The sequence below is a fragment of the Podarcis bocagei genome (genome assembly GCF_964188305.1).
Source record: "Podarcis bocagei genome assembly, chromosome: 2".
In the NCBI taxonomy this organism is placed as follows: domain Eukaryota; kingdom Metazoa; phylum Chordata; class Lepidosauria; order Squamata; family Lacertidae; genus Podarcis; species Podarcis bocagei.
In genome coordinates, this window is record NC_138126.1 from 110,188,559 (window position 1) to 110,208,932 (window position 20,374).

Here is a 20,374-nt window from a genome sequence, read left to right on the forward strand (position 1 = left end):
TCCTAGGCTCTGTGGTTTAACCCACAGTGCCACCCGCTTCCCTTACTGATCACTTATTATTTTTTAATACTATGACATCCCATCTGCCCATAGGCCAGTCCTACTATTCACATGCAGCTGTGGTCCTGCTTGCAAGCTTCCCGTGGGCATATGGTTGGCCAGTAGATGCTGAACCTCATGTCAATGTCCAGATCTGCCAGGGTATTGCATTCATTTTAAGAGGGATATAACAAGAGTGACTTTGCAGCCCAATCTGCTACATGCTTTATTATGAAGCAAGGAGGAGTATATTAATCAAGAGAAATTATGATGTTTAGAATCATCACTTAATTCCATAATTCATGATATGAAGTTACTAACAAGAATTCTTTCAAAGTGTTAATTCTATCATGCAATAGCAAGCTATCACTCAGCTTCGGAACACATTTTAAAAAGCAAAGCCTGACTAGCTTTTCAGATACCTTTTAACTGAATAACTTTCTAAAGAAATGCCTGAACTGATAGTATAATTTTGAAGTCTTGCTTTTTTTTCCTTATATTTTACTCCAAGAAGACCCATTTTTTAAAAATGTGATCCCACTGAGATCCCAAGATGAAATTTTGCATGTAGCTCTTAGAAATATTAAACATTATCATTTGAAGTCTTATATATTGTTATATTTGACTCCAAGATCCATTTTTTAAAAAAGTGATCACATGGAGATCCCAAGATGAAATTTTGCAGGTAGCTCTTAAAAATATTAATCAATACTTTTTTTGGAATTGTTAAACCACATTGATTTTTAATCACTTTTTAAATTTTGTAACTTAAATTTAAAATTTAAAGTAAGCACACTATGTGACATATCATATTAAAACCCATGAAGTTCTGAAGAGGTTGGTGTTTTTAGTTTTGACGTATCTCAATTCTGCGCTGAGCTTTTTTGTGTAGGCCAAAAGTGTCATTTTTTTTGAATTTTCAAATCCTCATAACTCTCAAACAGGATGAGATAAAAAAATTAAATTGTAGATTTAAAGTTAGTTTTGATCATTCAACAAGTGTACAAAATATTAAGAAAATTGGATGACATGAGGTAAAAAAGTTGGATCACTTGATTAACCATAGAATCAGTATACTGGAAATAAATTTAAGTGCCCCTTGAAAACGTATTAAGTGTGTGTGTGTGTGTGTGATATTGCTCATGTCCCCAATTCCAATTCCTCCCTAAAATAATCTCTTGTAGATTCCACTATGAAAATGTACCATTGCTAATTGTTCAAACAAACGTTCACGATGCATTCAAAGTGATTTATCCCTAGATCTGGGGAAAGCATAAAACACAATTATCCTAGTTATCTGCCTTTGCGCTAAAGTGAATTAAGGATTGCCAACCATAATCCTGCAAAGGTTTACACAATTTTGCCCTTATAAAGATGGGCTTGGTGGTGCACGAAACACCGCTGCTGAACACTTGATCAGCTACCAAAGAAAAAATCCCATTTCTGCTGTATACAAATTAACTCAAATTTAAAACGAACCTTTTTTTGTCTCATTTCCCCATCTTATTGTATTTAATACACCACCCTTTCCTTCAGAATTTTAACTGGTTGCATTGTAAATCAAAATGAGTTCCACTTTAGTGTTTGGAAGTGCTAACTTGAGTCAAGTTCCTTCAGTCCTTGAAGAACATGAATAAAGTCGTAACACTGGTTATGTACTTAATTTGTTCCGGAGGTCCGTTTTTAACCTGAAACTGTTCTTAACCTGAAGCACCACTTTAGCTAATGGGGCCTCCCGCTGTTGCTGGAGCACGATTTCTGTTCTCATCCTGAAGCAAAGTTCTTAACCCGAGGTACTATTTCTGGGTTAGCGGAGTCTGTAACCTGAAGCATATGTAACCCGGGGTACCGCTGTATATAATAACCATTTCAGTCCAACTCTTGCAGATAATGTCACATATGGTTACTACAGAGGTAAGCATGAACGGAGTTTTCCAAAGGCAATCTGTTAATTTTAAGTCCCACCAAATGCTGCTATTTTGCCCAGGCTGCTTGTACAGTCAGCACCTCCCCGAACCGTAAAAGTGCTGCTTTTTGGATCCAACAAGTTGTAGTAAGTGGCTTATGGTTATACTGGTTTCCAATTATCATGAGAAGGATAAAGGACATATGCAAGATACTGAAGCTTTGCCCATGTTCATTGGCAATTGCATTTACCCTCTTGTTGGCTTCAGTTTCTATCAAGAATCACCACATACTTTGCAAAACCCACAGGTTGAATCTGAAGTTGACCTCCCGCTTACAGACACTGTTTTACGACTCACACGACATTATCAGGCAAGAAGAGTGAAATCATGTCACTGAGCTGCTTGTGGTGGTATAGAAATACTTCTATATACAGTGGTGCCTCGGGTTACATACGCTTCAGGTTACAGCCTCCGCTAACCCAGAAATAGTACCTCAGGTTAAGAACTTTGCTTCAGGATGAGAACAGAAATCGCACAGCGGTGGCGCAGCGGCAGCAGGAGGCCCCATTAGCTAAAGTGGTGCTTCAGGTTAAGAACAGTTTCAGGCTAAGAACGGACCTCCAGAACGAATAAACTACTTAACCCAAGGTACCACTGTATACACATTTATACACAAAATTGCTAATGATCTACCTATTTTCACTCTCTGCAAATGTGTGTGTGGTTCATTAGTAATGGCTATTTTCCTCCTGGTCACAGTTCTTTAGCCATTTTCTTTAATAAGGTGTGTTGCACAATGAACATACTGCTCAGTTCCTCATTCAGTCAATGGAATAAACATAGAGCAGGTTTTGAAGTTGGGCGAGTGTACTTCTGCTCACAAAAAAAGGCTTTCAGTCTTCACCTACAGAAATCCCCCCCCCCCGTGTTGTGGGGTGGTCTCCAAATTCTGTGGTTTATATTAAGGGTAGAGAGCTGGAGGGAGGAAAGGAAGGTGCAGCCCCATTCTACATTGCTCTGCTCACAGGCTGAATTTGATACAACCTATACTATGCCTAAGATGCCTAATATTATGGCTAACAGCAATCAGCTTCAGAAATTTGGAGGGCCTTCTATTAACTAAGTGGAATGGACTACAGCCAAGCAAAAATTCATGCTGGTGGAATATTTTTAACGCTGTGTTGTTATACTGTTGTAACCCATCATGGGACCAAGAGTTTCTGAGGCACTTACAGCAACATACTGAAGCACCGTTCTAAGAACTTTCAAAAACTTTAACGGGAAAAGAATTCATTTTACATCCAAACGTGGCTCATCTAGTTTAATTAAAAATGACATATCCTTGTAACAGACATATCTGTTGAACATGTTGTATCAGACACTACTTTAGGGCCCATAGCCTAAGCTATATGGTTTTTCTTCAGGTGGAAGTCTAGAACAGAAGATTAAAACACCGGCTTCACTAATTCACATTGTGCTTTCATTTTAAAGTCTTAAAACAATCTCGATCATGGGTAGGCAAACTAAGGCCCGGGGGGCGGATCCGGCCCAATTGCCTTCTAAATCTGGCCCGCGGACGGTCCGGGAATCAGTGTGTTTTTACATGAGTAGAATGTGCCTTTTTATTTAAAATGTATCTCTAGGTTATTTGTGGGGCATAGGAATTTGTTCATTATTTTTCAAAATATAGTCCGGTCCCCCACAAGGTCTGCTGACCCCTGATCTAGACAGTTATCAAGACAAGATGAGCCACCTGCAATTATGTGGTAAAATTACTCAAGTGTTAATGTAGCAAAGATACAAGTCAAACAAAAGACATTTATCCATAGGAAATTGAAAATAAGGTTCAACTTGCTCCATGCTGCCTTTGTTAGGTCACATTCTGCTATAAAACTACCATTCCACAACACTGGAATAAAAATGGGAATTCAGTTCCATACCTGACATTTCTAAACACAATGGTACTTAAGGTTAACACTGAAGTATAATCTTGTTACATTTCTTTATAAAAGAAAATATTACAACAACCTGGAAGGGTAAGAAGATCATAGAGATAGACAATGCAAAAATATTTGCTGGACAATTGAGGGCAAAATGGGATAAATCAAAGGCCATTTCCATTACACAGGCAATACAATTTTATTGTGTTTTTCCATCAATTGCAGCAAAAAAAGTGTTATAAACCAAATGAATAATCAAAGGAACTTAATTCTCAACAATTCTTCAAGAGAGATTATGTTCTAAATTTCACCTGGAGGGAAGAGATGAAAAAACCAAATATACAGTGGGATAAAGTCTTTTTCTGTAACCAATTCAATGCCTCCCTAAAGCATTAAGGCGACTGAGGCACCTTACTGCAAGTTATGTATCATCTCCTCTTTGGCAATGAGATGTGTAGTTTTATTAACTAGAGACATCAGTGAATTGAGCTTGTGAGACCAGTCATTGAGCAAGTTATTTGGGTCCTTGGGTCTCTGAAAGTTGATAATTCCTGCCAGCCTATCTACTTTTGCAAAGATGGTCTTATTCACCACTAAGTTGGACAAAAATTCTTCAGATTCCTGTAAAGCAAACAAACAGCACTGAATTAGGTGATAAGATTTTAAAAATTGCTTTGAGTGACATTCTATTGTCTCTTAGGGGAATTCTTCAAGAGAAAGGGGAGGATATAAATATAAAACAAACAAACAAACAAACAAATAGAAACATGACAAAGCTATCCAGACTTTGATTTTGTTCCACCGAAATGAATACATTTCAACTTCATTGGTTTGGCTATCTCGTTCTTATTTCAAACAGTTTTTTAAAAATTGTGTCTCCAGCGATGCAACTATATTGAGTATTCTCAAACTAAGATGTAGCACAGAAGAAAAGTACTATTGCATGTCAAGGAAATCTTGTGTGACACAGGCCAAAGTTATATTTGATAACAGTGTCGCAGAAAGGTTAGCTGGTTAAGAGTGCATTTGAGATCATGTAATTCCATATAATGTCTTTTGCAACAGATGTTGAAGAGCAGGTTCAACTAAAAAAATCGAACAAAAGTGGTCCCCAAATACACCCCCCCACGAGACCACTTGAAAATTGCTGAGAGTCTTGACAGACCACTTCAAGAGTTTTCTGCCTGTCGTAGCAACTGCAAAGTGCTGTGCTAGATGCTGTATGATTTCTTATCGTATTTTAAAAATGCTCCTTATATTTCTTATATTCTAAAGGTAAAGGAAAAGGGACCCCTGACCATTAGGTCCAGTCGCGGCCGACTCTGAGGTTGCGGTGCTCATCTTGCTTTATTGGCCGAGGAAGCCGGCGTACAGCTTCTGGGTCATGTGGCCAGTTTCTGGGTCATGTGCTCTGGCGAACCAGAGCAGTGCGCAGAAACGCCCTTTACCTTCCCGTCGGAGCGGTACCTATTTATCTACTTGCACTTTTGACGTGCTTTCGAACTGCTAGGTTGGCAGGAGCAGGGACCGAACAACAGGAGCTCAACCCGTTACGGGGATTCGAACCGCGACCTTCTGATCGGCAAGTCCTAGGCTCTGTGGTTTAACCCATAGCGCCACCCTCGTCCCCCATTCTTATACAGTGGTGCCCCGCAAGACGAATGCCTCGCAAGACGAAAAACTCGCTAGACGAAAGGGTTTTGCGTTTTTTGAGCTGCTTCGCAAGACGAATTTCCCTATGGGCTTGCTTCGCAAGACCAAAACGTCTTGCAAGTTTGCTTCCTTTTTCTTAACATCGTTAATACAGTTGCGACTTGACTTCGAGGAGCAACTCATAGAACACAGTGTGGTAGCCTTTTTTGAGGTTTTTGAAGACTTTGGTGATTTTTGAAGCTTTTCCAAAACTTTCCCGACACCGTGCTTCGCAAGACGAAAAATTCGCTAGACGAAAAAACTTGCGGAACGAATTAATTTCGTCTTGCGAGGCACCACTGTATTCTATTTTACTGTATTTACTCTAAGCGCTCTTCACAGGCACATCGTGGACCACCTGAATGAAACCTGCAGGCGGCAGTTTTGGAAACAAGAGGATGATACAAAAGCCCTCAGCAATTCTGAGAATCCCTTACATCAATTGATAAATCCAGAAGTTGTGCCATTCTCTTCATGGTGATTCTGGTGTAATATTTTGCCATTATTCTAATATTCTAAAAGAAAAGAAGAATAGAAGGTGATCAGAAAGTAGCAGTTGAAATACAAAAAAATATGCTGTAATGAAATCAAGGGCTGATGTAGCACAAGCCAAGCAATTATATAGTTTTGGTATTTGAGCTAGTATGTAAGACACTCTCAGATTACACATGCACACAGCTAATCAGAAGGGACTATAAAATAACATAAACCTACTTTAATCCCCAGTTTCCTAAAATCTTTTATATACGTATACAGTAGTACCTTGGAAGTTGAATGGAATCTGTTCCGGAAATTGGTTTGACTTCCAAAGCTTTCAAAAACCAAGCGCGGCTTCATATTGGCTGCAGGAAGCTCCTGCAGCCAATTGGAAGCTGCGGAATCCCCATTGGACGTTCGGCTTCCAAAAGAATGTTTGAGATATTATATTGTTACACCACACACACACACACACACACACACACACACACACACACTCACTCACTCACTCACTCACGGGTCTTACACTTTGCTAAAATGTGTTAACTACATCCTGACTTGAGCAGTAGCTCCCGACACTTTTTTTAAATAAAACATTTTATAAATAGGATGATTGTCAGAAATAGTATTCCTCCTAGTCCTAACTTGTTGCTAGAAAGCAGATTGAACTTACATGCTCCACAACTCGGTTTTTTAAATCTTTCCATCGCTTTTCACCTTCCTCTGTGTAACCAAACACATCTGTTGCAGGACTTTCTAGAGAACCTTCCCTTAATTCTTTTCCATATTCCTCAACCAGGGTAGTCCAACGCATCAATTCCATAGTGGTAAATAATTTTAAAAGATCTCTGTTGGGGGGGGGGGGAGAGATGAAAAAGCCTCAGTAAATTGTTGGTTGACAAAGTTGTTCGGCTTCACCTTAACATAGTAGGTTTGCCTTGAAGATTTCTGCCAGCATTACCAATGTATTTAACACAGCAGTTTCTTTTTGATTATTAATATATTAGAAAAATAATTCAGAGAATTGCATTTACACAGTATACAGAAATGTATGTCCATGTTCACTGCAGAATGTACTTCAAGCATGCCAGTTCTAATCTGGTTTGTTATAAACAATATGTGAAAGTTTGTGAATGTAAATCCCTACTTGTATGTGTAATAGCAGGGTACAAACTCCTGGGTCATTTTACAAACTGTCAGGGGTGAACAACCTGTGGCCCTCCAGATCAGCCAGAATGGCCAATGGTCAGGGATGATGGGAGTTGCAATAATTGTCATAGGTTCTCCACCCTACCTTAAATAAACATCTTGACTAGCTGGCTTTCACGACATTTCAAATGTCACACCAAATTCTACGGGGATTGTTTCTCAGTATATTAGCATGCCAACAGGAAAGCTACATACTTGTACTTAGGAATGTCTTCTAGTTTTTTATCAGTGCTTATTCTGTGTACCAGGTCAGACTGTTCATTGTCATAAGGTGACAGGATAACATAGAGAACAACACTCTTCAGTGCCTGTTTAAAAGAAGATAGGAAAAAACTCGATTTTGTAGTTGAACAAGAGGCAGCAATGCAAGAAAGCAAACAAACACACAAAGCTGAAATCACCAGCTTGATCAGAAGACAACTTATGAATCTAACTTTCTGTAATTTATGGAGGGTTTTAGCCAATGGCTACACAAAGAGAAAGTAAGAGAATGATTGCCTGCATGAGCTAACACCTGCCTGTGAAACCATTGGATACAACCCAAAGTACTAAAAACGACTCCACCTTATAGGATCACACAAGCAGGGAGCTGCAAGATGCTACATCCGTCATCAAATCCAATCTCGTGTTGCAAGCAGGAATCTTATTTAGAACCAGCATTTTAAAATTATTATACATTCCTTGCTCTTTAGGGACATCCTAGATTATTATTATTTTTTTAAAAAATGGAAGTAATGATTCACGTACAAAAAGTAACATGCAAACAATAAAAAGGCAGTCTTGCATTTAAACGAATTCCTTCCTTTGGAAAGCTGTAATGCAAGTTAGCAGGCATTAAATCAGCCCCCACCCACAATCTGAAGTAGGACTATACTGTTTGCTTGATCTGCACACTTGAAATGGATGACAGAGATTTTCCAAATATAACCAAAGCAAGGAAGATAATTCAGGTGATGCTGGTTTCTTGACACAAGTGCAAAAGTGGGAGCAGATTACAAGGAGTTCTTGCCTCCTTAGCAGCTTTCTACACCTCACATTTATGAGAATCAGGCCCATTTCAGATGCTTACTGAGTAGATACTGCAGTGGATAGTGGTGGAGTAAAAGCTCAAAGATCTGTCTGAACGTAAGTCGTCAGATATTTTCAGGTACAGTGGTACCTCAGGATGCAAAGGGACCTGTTCCGGAGCCCTGGTCGCATCCCGAACGCAACGGCGCATCTGCGGGTCGCGTTTTGCCGCTTCCGCGCATGACGTCATTTTGAGCGCCTGCGCATGAGCGAGCAGCGAAACCCGGAAGTAACGCACTCCATTACTTCTGGGTTGCCACGGAGCGCAACTCGAACGCGCTCAACTTGAAGCACATTCAACTCGAGGTATGACTGTAGTCTGAATGGAATCTACTCCACTGGCACAGCTTTAGCTATAATGTAGTCAACAGAAAATACATTGGTACCTCGGGTTAAGTACTTAATTCGTTCCGGAGGTCCGTACTTAACCTGAAACTGTTCTTAACCTGAAGCACCACTTTAGCTAATGGGGCCTCCTGCCGCCGCCACATCGCCAGAGCACAATTTCTGTTCTCATCATGAAGCCAAGTTCTTAACCTGAGGTACAATTCTTGGGTAACCTGAAGCGTATGTAACCCAAGGTACCACTGTAAAGTTATGGCTGTGACCAATTGATATGGGGGGGGGGGTTCTCACAAAGAAAACTAAGCCACATGAAGAAATTCAAGAAAGTGAAATCTTGACCACAGTGCAGAAACAGCAGTCCTCTCCAAAACAATAGCAAATGATAAAAAAGGAGAATGTTCCCTCAAAAAGGTAAGACATTCCTTTACGTGTTATTTTTTGCAGACAATTGAACAGGTTACAGTGTTTTTGCTACTTTCTCTTTCTGTCTTTTTTTACCTGCTGCCACTTTTCACCTTCAGCCTGGATGCAAGGAGTATCGTAAATGGCTCTGTAGTGCTTACAAATGGAAAGGTAGGAACCTTCATGTTGATCCAGTTGAATCATTAAATTGTAGTATTTCAGTTTTAATTTCTGAAATGTAACACAGTGTCAGGTTAAACACAGAAATGGTTGTAAAATTTCCCCAATGTGACAGAGAAATCCACTTAAAACATGCCCATAACATCCCCTAAACCAGCTTAGTATAAGTCGTCCACCACCAGACTTACTTCTGTGTTTTCTTCCTGGAAAAATTTGGTGTTAATTTTTTTGCTAATAATTTGAGTTCGGATATAGTCTTTCACAGCCAGACAAAGTCTCATCTGCTCCAAGATGAACTCCACACGTTCCTTCTTCTCCATTGATCCGTAGGTTTCCACCTAAAATTCAGAATGTATTAATACTTTATAGACCGATATGCAAAACTAAAGCTTGCAAGGTAGAATTATCCATCAAAGCTGTCTTGCAGCTAAATTGTAAGTGTACAGAAAGATGGCTTCTGTAGGCATGCAAATATAGTTTACATGCCAGTATTTATGCTTGAGTTAAAGGTAAAGGTACCCCCGCCCGTATGGGCCAGTCTTGACAGACTCTAGGGTTGTGCGCTCATCTCACTCTATAGGCTGGCTGTCCGCAGACACTTCCGGGTCACGTGGCCAGCGTGACAAGCTGCATCTGGCGAGCCAGCGCAGCACACGGAACGCCGTTTACCTTCCCGCTGGTAAGCGGCCCCTATTTATCTACTTGCACCCGGAGGTGCTTTCGAGCTGCTAGGTTGGAGGCGCTGGGACCGAACGACGGGAGCGAACCCCGCCGCGGGGATTCGAACCGCGACCATGCAATCGGCAAGTCCTAGGCGCTGAGGTTTTACCCACAGCGCCACCCACGTTACTTGAGTTAGTATACTTTAAATTTTTAAACTTCAGGTACTGCCATTCTTAGAAAAACTTTGAAATTTAAAAATCTTGGGTTGGATTCAACTGAACTGCTGTTCTAGAGAGGAAGTCAGTTCAACAGGACTTCTCCCCCACCAAGCTGCATGGGAGGGCTGGAAGAACCCATAGAACAGTGTACAGTGGGGTAATACTAATAAGACTACTACTACTACTACTTATTATTATTATTATTATTCAAAGCCCATCTGGCTGGGTAGAAGGGAGAAATGCTTCCAATGTCAGAGTGATCACCTTACCACAACACTGAATTCCACTCCCTGATTTGTATTTATTGTTGATCTGCAGATAACTTGTTTTGCATACCCTATATACTGTACAAATTTCCATAACCAGACTTCTATTAATTTGTTTTCATCAGACATGTTTTCAAGACTTATGAAAATTGACATCAACCTTTAGGAATTTAAAGATGTTTTACCAGCCCTATTATACTAACAGCTCACAAGAAAAACACACCCCTGCCCCGTAATATTCAAGTGATTATTTAATTTCTATACTGCTTAATATATTAAAAATTAAGCAATGTGCAGAAAACTGAAGCAAAAGACAACTGAAAATATTACCAAAAAGTTACATTAATGCAAAGTTGCTATTAGTATAAATCAGTATCAATGAATTTTCCTTCTGACACACCCTCCAGGTTCTCACCCAGGGTTCAAACAAACTCTCAGAATGAGAAGAGTTCCTGGAAACAGCAGACATCACGCTAGTCTCTCACTCTAGTCTTGCTTTTTATGAGCAGTTGCAAATTGTACTGTGCCTTTTAAAATACAACTGGATAATAAAGTAACCTGACACCATTGCAGCCAATAGCTGAAGGGTGAAAGCTTTTTCAAACTGTTTAAGTATAGCAAATAATAAGATTCTGTGATAAAAGCAATTCAATAACTAATTCCAATTTTTATCCATTTAAGAACAGTAAGTTTGCCCCTTGAGCAAACTAGAAATTTGTAATAATTGTACTAGAAGTCTGAATGGTCCAAGTACATTGCAACATTTAGTATGGGGGCCCCCAAAATGTACAGTGGAACCTCGGTTTTTGAACGTAATCCGTTCCGGAAGACCGTTTAACTTCTGAAACGTTCAAAAATCGAGGATCAATGGGTGGTTGGCAAAATCCATTGAAAAAAATGGGAAAGCACGCAGTGGAAGGCATTCAACTTCCAAAGTGCATTCGAAAACGGAAGGAATTGCTTCTGGGTTTGCGGTGCTCAGCTTCCGAATCGATCTGAGGTTCCACTGTATTAACGATTTTTTATGAAAAACAATCTGCATAATTCAGCTAGAGAACCTTTATTGGTTCTGGTTCTTGACAGAAATCAGTTTAGCACATCAGCCCAGAAAATGAGGTTATAAGAATATTATTAGAAAGCTGGCAATCTTCACAGCGACAGCACCTAAGCTTTGCAGCGATTTCTTCAAAGTGTGCAAAACAGTCCCGACTGAATTTGTCCCGTTTTCCAGTCTTGCCGCAGCGTGCATGTACACACACTCAAGCTCCATCCGAAACCTATCTAAACAGTCCCACCCACCCCACTACAACGCAGTGAGGAACGGAAAAAGGTCAGGAAAGCCCCATTGTGTGGATCCAGCCTAAAGATGGTGACCAAAAGTTCCTGGTTTGTTAATTTTTTCCATTTCTACTACAGTGACAATTGAAGCAAGAATTTAAAAAAGGATTAAAGTTGCAGTACTTCAAACAATGTCATGTATTCCAGCATATATACTCCTTCACCTGAAGTTCTTGCAGAATTGAAGCAGCTTCTTTCACGTCACCACTCTGCTCTTTTATTGTTGCAAGAGTATTGGTCAGCCGAGCCCTTTCAATTTCAACATAGATCTAAAAAAGAAGCAGAAAGCATTTAACTTTATGCAGTATGTTTGGCTCACACAAACACTGCGTGATTTGCCTCATCATCACAAACTATGGGGCGGGGGGAAGCTGGCGATGGCACTGCTTGCAGCCATAGGAATGGGCCTTTCTTTATGGGCCAGGAGAGAAGGGTTCCAACTTCCATTCCACCACAGTGTAGCAATGGGCTCTTGGTGATGGACTCTTACAGGCCACAGCACTACTGCTACTAAACCAAGGGCTGCACTCTCACTCAATAATCAGGCCAGCCCCCTCCTGGCTCCCCCATGTAGGGCTCATTCGTGGCAAAGCAGCATCCCAGGATTTGTCAGAACACAATTAGGAAAAATTAATGCCCAAGGCCAGGCTTCCTCAACCTCGGCCCTCCCGATGTTTTTTGGCCTACAACTCCCATGATCCCGAGCTAGCAGGACCAGTGGTCAGGGATGATGGGAATTGTAGTCTCAAAACATCTGGAGGGCCGAGGTTGAGGAAGCCTGCTCAAGGCTAAGAGGGAAGACCTTAGATAATCTTTTTCATTTATTTCTGTGGGTACTGCAAATATGACCTACTGCAAATATCACACAAGTGGACTTTTGCTTGTGTAACAGGATTTCTCCTTCTGCTCTTCCCTCTGCAGTCCCCACCAACAATCGGCTCTGGACAATCAACAGGAGCTGCTGTCTTAAGATTCAAGAGTGTACACAAGGGAGTCTTGAAATAAGTGCACGGTTCTTTAAAAGGAAAAATACTTACCTTTCCTTCCGTAACCATACGCAGTGTATCAATTAAACGCAGTTTGATTGGTAGATCTGTGATCTCTTCAACGTAAGTACAGCACTGCTGGACCATTTTAGCAACAGCCTAATACAAATAATGAGAAAACTTGTAATCTTATGCCAACATAGCCTTACATAAATAGGATTCCCATTTAGCCAAACACTATCTTTTATGCTGTTTCATACCTGTCAAAATGGAAAAACTTTGCAATTAAAAATGGTTAGCCACATTTGACGTGAAAAGTGAGTTACCACTAACTCTTTGCTTCTATACTTAGATATAAACCACAATGAGCAGACAGTGCTCATGCAGGATTCTGCTCAAATGCTTCCTCCCATTTTCTCACTTTAGCAGCTTTGCTTTAAAGGTGCTAAAACGGATATTTAGTCTAAAAGACATTTTATGCAAAACAGCAGAACTTGCCTATATCCTAGTGGCCTCCACTAGAAGAACTCCTTCTGTATTTCTCAGTGACCAAAGCTTCAGCTCACAATACAGTTAACATAGGCCTTTACATTATATACTAGCACAATATGTGGCTTAGGTAAATTATAAAAACTGCAAGCTTCCCCTCCTGTGCAACAAAGGCCTTCCGATAGACCACTACTTCAATTTGTTTGTGTCACACTTTAAGTATATCAGACTTTCGGTGAAGGTGCCAAATGTCATTGAGGCAAATTCAAAAATGTTTTTATTTTATAAAAATAGAAAAAATAGTAAGTTTCCACCAAATTAGGATTTTGGTTTCTTGGATTTTTCCAATACCCAAAGCACAATTTCTTCCCAGAGTTAGTGTTACTACTGTGGACCTGATTGAAGAGTGGAACTTGGTTGTCTGCATCACACATGCACATGATGTATCAGATGTATCCTTCCTTCATCATCATCTCCCCCTATTAATGTAGCATCTTTTCTCTAAGATGGTTCATGATCTGCAATGCTTTACAATACTACCCCATCTACTTTCCCATGCTGATGGTTCATTGCTGTCTTGCATATGGTGCTAAATCATAATGCAGAACTGCCATAACATGTTATACCTGTAACATTAAACATATACTTTTAAAAGTAGAGTATTCTGTGTATACAGTACAACACATATCTAATGTAGTCTCCAAAAACTTTGATGGGGGAAATTTCATTACCTCCCTTAGGCACTCTACTTCAAAGTCTAAATGTTCATAGAGCAATGATGTTTTACTTTATGGATATTTTAAAATTGAACCCATGCAGGCTATTCCCACCCAGAGCTGCAGGTAAAAGTCCTACATGCTGATCTTTAAATCCAGAACTACCATCAACATCTTTCATTAAAACTTTGTGCCTCAAGGTGAAATAATTCCTTTTCCTCCTCTCTCTTTGCTGCTCTCTCCCCTCTTGAAATGTCTCCAATCTGTCAACGATCACCGTAGCAAGCAAAGAAACAGAACAGGCCAGAACATTTTTATAATGTGTGGTGGGACTTGCATGCCTGGATGGTATTGAACACTTTGAGCCACTGAAATATTGCATGTCTTTTGTACACTATCATTTATTTTAATCCACTTTCCAGCAAATAGATGGTCAAAGCAAACTAACATCTATATGAACAGCCATCATTCATTAGAACAAATTTATTTTTTTTTTAACCCTTCATTTTTCAAGAAGTTATATAGCTGAGAAAATAGAGGTTTTACTTCTGGATACAATAAGTATCAGTCTATCACGCCCCCCCCCCACACCTCCAATAAGATAAAAAATTACCTACACATAACTCTAAAACACGTATCTAATTTATCTGTAGAGATTAAGCAGTTTGTTAATCTAATTCAACAGTAATAATTTCTGGATGCAAGTGTCTCAAATGTATGGATGCACACATATTAAACATATTTTCCACACTAATTGTGGCTTATATCTCTGTGGTGCTGTTCAAAAATAAGCAGCAAGTCTTCCCAATGAAGGAGGGGGACTAAACAAAAGGAAGGATAGTGTGCTCTTGCCACAACTGTTGTATGAACAAAGTAGTCAAGCGTATACCATCGAGTAACATATAATGTGTACGTTACAAATTCAGGACATCTTCATAAAGCAACCAGGGTTGGAGGGCTGGCAGGACTACAATATTTTTGGGGGGTGGGCCCTTGGCCACAGGGGGAAGAAGAGAAACTCCCACTGAGCAAGCAGGCTGGCATTATTGGATGTTGCTCTAATATATTCACTCCAAACCTATGCCTTATAAAGCATTTCTGATAAGCCCAAAGCTTTTTTATTGTCTACATTCAGAATATGCATGCATTCTTAGGCTATTTTGAAAGCTCATTGCCAACTTCACTCTACAGTGGTACCTCGCAAGACGAATGCCTCGCAAGACGAAAAACGTGCAAGACGAAAGAGTTTTCAGTTTTTTGAGTCGTTCCGCAAGACGAATTTCCCTATGGGCTTGCTTCGCAAGACGAAACGTCTTGCGAGTTTGTTTCCTTTTTCTTAAAGCCGCTAAGCCGTTAATAGCCACTAAGCCGCTAATAGCTGTGCTTCGCAAGACGAAAAAACCGCAAAACGAAGAGACTCGCGGAATGGATTAATTTCGTCTTGCGAGGCACCACTGTATAAACCACAGCACAATTAAGATGTTCTATTGACAGTTGCCAGGGTATTAGTGACAACTAGTATTATCAAGAACAGCAGGGGAAGCCTCCAGTGTACTTGCCACAGGAATAGTGAACTATTAAAAAACCACCAGCGGCACAGACACTACTCCCTTTTTCAAAATGACAACAGGCTGCAACTTTGTGATATGCAGCACCAGTGTCATGGATGAGAGCAACTGCTGCAAACTGCACAAACCCTCTGCCCACTACTCTTCTCCTGTAACCCTCCTTAGGAGGCAGTCGATACAAAGACACTTTACAGGAAGACTAGGTGCCTCCTGTTGTTGGCTATAAGGAACAATGATTGATTACCAAACTCAAGAGATAATATACGGACACAAGGTTTTGAGCACCCCACATTTCTTACGGCTTAACACAATCTTACCTGCTTTAACTGACTTCTCCTCTTCGACAGAATAATAATATTTTCATTAAGAGCATCCCAGTCTTTAGCATCGTAACACATTTTCACTACAGCAACCAGAATTCGAGATGTGGATATCATATCAGAAGCCTAAAAAACAAAAGTATATACTTAAGCACAGACGTTTCTACAGTGTAAACACAAAGAAAGATTCCTAGCACTTGCAAATGGAGTAGCGCTAACAAAAAAAGTCACTAGCTATTAATGGAAATTCGTTCTCAACCCCGTAAGACAAGCTGAGGCCCACAAGTAAGAGAGCAATCTGGATTACATAAAGCCAAAGCTAAGGATCAATTCACTGTTCTACTACTCACATCAAGTAAACCTACCAAAGAGGAATAGTGCCAGTGTGCTAAAAGAACAAGGAACATCTCCCTTTTCTTCCTTTTCCTATTCCTACACACTTATTCTTTCTTCCACAAGAGTGACTAGATGTATTTGCACATGGGGCTCATATCTAATGCGGCAGCTTCACTGGCACAAGTGACTTCAGTGCATACAAGGGAACTTCCTTTCCTGTCCCCTCCAGCCCCTTGCAAGCCCTCCAAATCAGCTGTGGAGCAGATATGGGGGGGGGGGTACATGGGCAAACAAAAGGGTATGAAAGCTCTGTTGTGACAGTGCAACCTCTCTGGTGCAACAATGAACACTATATGGTCCTGTAGGCTGTAGTAACAAAGAAAAACTTTTTTGCACCCTCGTTTCTGCAATCATAGTTCTTAGAATGAATAAAAATCCCCACTGTTCATATGCATGCATTGAAAGTCTGGGAAAAGATTCACCATTCTGACCCCTGCAAGAGAGGCAAGTACAATAGGATGGTTAAAAGTCATTAAGGGGTGACAGATTCATGCTAGATCATGGGTAGGCAAACTAAGGCCCAGGGACCGGATCCATGAATCAGTGTGCTTTTACATGAGTAGAATGTGTGCTTTTATTTAAAATGCATCTCTGGGTTATTTGTGGGGCATAGGAATTCTTTCTTCTTCTTTTTCCCTCCAAAATATAGTCCAGCCCCCCCCAAGGTCTGAGGGACAGTAGACTGGCCCCCTGCTGAAAAAGTTTGCTGACCCCTGTGCTGGATATATTCCATGAATAGGAGACTTTTAAAATGACCTTTTAAAAAGCAATGTTACTCAGTATGCTGTACTTACAGTTCGAGTCTGTTTTTCCAAGGAAAGCAAAGTCTCAATTGCTTCTTGAAGCCTTCCATCCTAAAATACAAGCAAAAAGTACTAAAAATGTACCACATATCCAATATGACATTTAACAAAGCTAAGTTAAAATAAGTCGTCCTTATTGTACAGGTTTTAAAGGTAACAGGGCCCAATCATGGCCAAATCAGTCACGGCCATCAATCAATTGTGGTCACTTCCCACTACAAACTAGAGGATTTAAATACATTGCAAAATATTGTTTTGTAGGTTTCAATTGGAATTAGTCTACAATTCTAACCTCACTTACCCAGGAGTAAGCCCCACTGAATTCAATAGGACTTCTGAATAGGACTGCAGTTAGTCATGACTAGACCGATCTTTCTTAAGAGACTTCCAGAAGTTATAAGAGGCTACTGAAGCCAAGTCTTCAGCCATCATTTATCTAGGTAAGTGTTATCAAAAGCTCTTTTGTGATGTATGTACGGTATTCATATACAGTGGTACCTCAGGTTACAGACGCTTCAGGTTACAGACTCCGCTAACCCATAAATAGTACCTTGGGCTAAGAACTTTGCTTCAGGATGAGAACAGAAATCGAACGGTGGCAGCGCGGCGGCCCCATTAGCTAAAGAGGAACCTCAGGTTAAGAACAGTTTCAGGTTAAAAATGGACCTCCAGAATGAATTAAGTTCTTAACCCGAGGTACCACTGTACACAAGAGGAAATTTATGGACATAACTGTTGCTGTGCAACCTTTTTTGCCAGATGCAAATTGGATCCCTGGCTTTTTGAAAAGCAGTGAACACACTCCCAATTTGCCTGGAATTAGCTAGTTTTCTAACTTGGAAGCCTTGTTGCTTAAAGGGAAAGGTGCTGCTATAAGAGAGCCCTGTCACTGCCTATCCTGTTCCCTGTGTTTAGTAGAAATTATGGTAAGCAAATGAAGCTCTACAGTTACTCAGTTGAATCCTGAAGCAACAATCAGTTCCTTCATTCCCACTAGGGTGGCAGATATTTAATGAGAAATGGACTTTCTTTTCTCTTCCATTAATAGGAAATTTTGCACAAGGATCTCACCACTGGTTTTTTCCATATAGTTATAATTATAGTTTGCGACATCCCAGCTGGTTGCTGTGGGAACAGATATAATTTCACCAACAAAATTAATCACCACCTCAGAGGACCAGCAGCCACAAATTTATCACAGCCCAAGAACAAGTCCAGCTACAATTGCTACTTGCCCTGTTTGCTGGGAGAAGACAGCAGACTAACAGTATCCCAACCAAGAAAAAGAGCAGTGGAGAATAATAACAATAATAATTTTATTGTTTATACGCCGCCCATCTGGCTGGGTTTCACCAGCAACTCTGGGCGGCTTCCAGCAAAATATAAAAAGAATCCCAGTGAAGTAGTGGCAATACTTCAGAGAATAAATGACAGGAGCATCATCAGAAAAAGAAGTTTTGAATTAGCTATTTTCACTCTAGAAATTAAAGCCACTATATTGCTTCTTGTACTATTGTCATAAGAGCCCCAGTGCTATTTATTAGAAAATGAATAGAAAATACAGTAACTCTCCTACAGAAATAAAAGGTGCATTCACTCCTCCTTTGGTATCTCCTGTAACTATAGTCAATGCAGATTTGCAACAAAACTAAAGGACCATTCTAAACAGTGCAACACACACCATGGAGTTATGTACCTTCAACAAATGGTTCAGAATCATCTTTATTTGCATCAGCCACTAGCCAAAGCAATATGGTTTAAAAAGAGCAACAGAGGTTTAAAAGTAGCCACAAATCTTAGGAAGGACACTAAAGAATAACTTTGCATTGATTACGTCTCTCAGGATAACCATAGGCCAGGCATGGCCAAACTTGGCCCTCCAGCTGTTTTGGGACTACAACTCCCATCATCCCTAGCTAACAGGACCAATGGTCAGGGATGGGGAATTGTAGTCCCAAAACAGCTGGAGGGCCAAGTTTGGCCATGCCTGCCATAGACCTAATATTGGTAACATGCACTGCTCAATGCAGCTTTGACCATGGCTGAAAGCAAGATAAAGCAATCCACAGTACACTAGCGGCTTTATCAAATGCAGCAAATATTTGCAACAGTGCACATGTCAACTCGAGACCTGCATCCTTATTCCGATCATCACCTAACTATAGTCGCAAGCTTTCTCCCTCCGTCTCTTTGCCTATTTCCATTCTTCCAAGCTACTCGGGTCCAACATTTTAATTTTGGCCGCAAGAGGCTGTCCCGGTGACACAAAGCTATCGCGACCAGCACAGCCCCTTAACTGATTATTGGGAAGTCTCCCTTGTCCAGAAAAAGGGTGGGGGTGCGAAATGGAGCAGCTTCATCCCGGTTTTGAACCGCAAATGTCTCTCGGATTGTGCTGCGGGGGAGCCACTTTCTGCGGCCGCCCCCTTCCCCAAACATGCATATCCCTTTCGCAAAAGGATCCTCCCGAGTGGCTCCAGCCGCCTGAGCAGGGGAGGAAACTGGGCCCGTGACGATACAGCACAGACCTTCGTAGCCATCGGGCCATGCTCGGGGGCGCCGCGGCTTCGCCCAACGCCGGCGACCCCCTTTCCCGAGCGCCCTCCCACCCGCGCCGCCGTCCTCCCTTGGCTGGGCCCAACTGCCGCCGGCTGTGAGCGACGCGGCCTAGGCGGGCCCGCCGCGCCATGACTCAGCCCCTCCTGGGCCCAGTCCCTCACCCGGGCCATCTGCTCGCACTCGGGCAAGCGCTGGTCCACGGTGGCGCTGTAGTCCACCTCCATCTTCACAATGCGGCCATCGGCCCGCTCCGCGTCGCCGTCCGCCATGCTGGGCCCGCGTCCGGCTCTGAGTCTCCCGCAGCTTCTTCACAGGCAAAAACCGCTCGCTCGGTCTCCCTCAGAGAGAGACACAGACACTGACTCACCGGAACCGGAAACCCTTAGGCGCATAGGCGCTTAGAAAGACAACTATCCCCGGAGGACCCCTCCCTTTCCCCGCTCTGCTCTGAGAAAAGAGCAGCAGCAGCAGGCACTGCGGTAGACTCCTAAAGCGGGCTCGGCGGTTCTTCCCGCCTCGAGTGATGGGGTCCTTCTTGAGGGTGAGGGGCGGAGGCCGAGAAGCCGGAGATGAAAGCTGAGGCGCTTGAAAATGCCCAATGGGACACTTTTTTATTTTTAACCCCAGTAAACTGACATCAACTGAGACACAAGCTGCTGCTAATAATGATAATAATAATAATAATAGTAGTAGTAATAATAATAATAATAATAATAGTAATCAATTTATGCACTTCAGTGGCAAAAATCAGTAGGTATATTGGGATTATTATTGTTGTTATTATTATTATTAT

At 41.2% G+C, this 20,374-nt stretch overlaps 1 protein-coding gene across 1 annotated transcript; it reads right to left on the reverse strand.

Moving 5' to 3' along the window:
- Positions 1 to 4,060: 4,060 nt before the first annotated feature.
- On the reverse strand, positions 4,061 to 19,961 carry PSMD12 (proteasome 26S subunit, non-ATPase 12). Its single transcript, XM_081181451.1, has 11 exons — positions 19,743 to 19,961; positions 17,014 to 17,073; positions 15,821 to 15,949; positions 12,782 to 12,889; positions 11,909 to 12,013; positions 9,448 to 9,597; positions 9,176 to 9,310; positions 7,460 to 7,572; positions 6,729 to 6,903; positions 6,016 to 6,093; positions 4,061 to 4,507 (listed from the first exon to the last, which is right to left on the reverse strand). Exons 1-11 carry the CDS (start codon positions 19,848 to 19,850, stop codon positions 4,298 to 4,300), a joined length of 1,371 nt encoding a protein of 456 aa, XP_081037577.1. The 5' UTR covers positions 19,851 to 19,961; the 3' UTR covers positions 4,061 to 4,297.
- Positions 19,962 to 20,374: the final 413 nt, after the last annotated feature.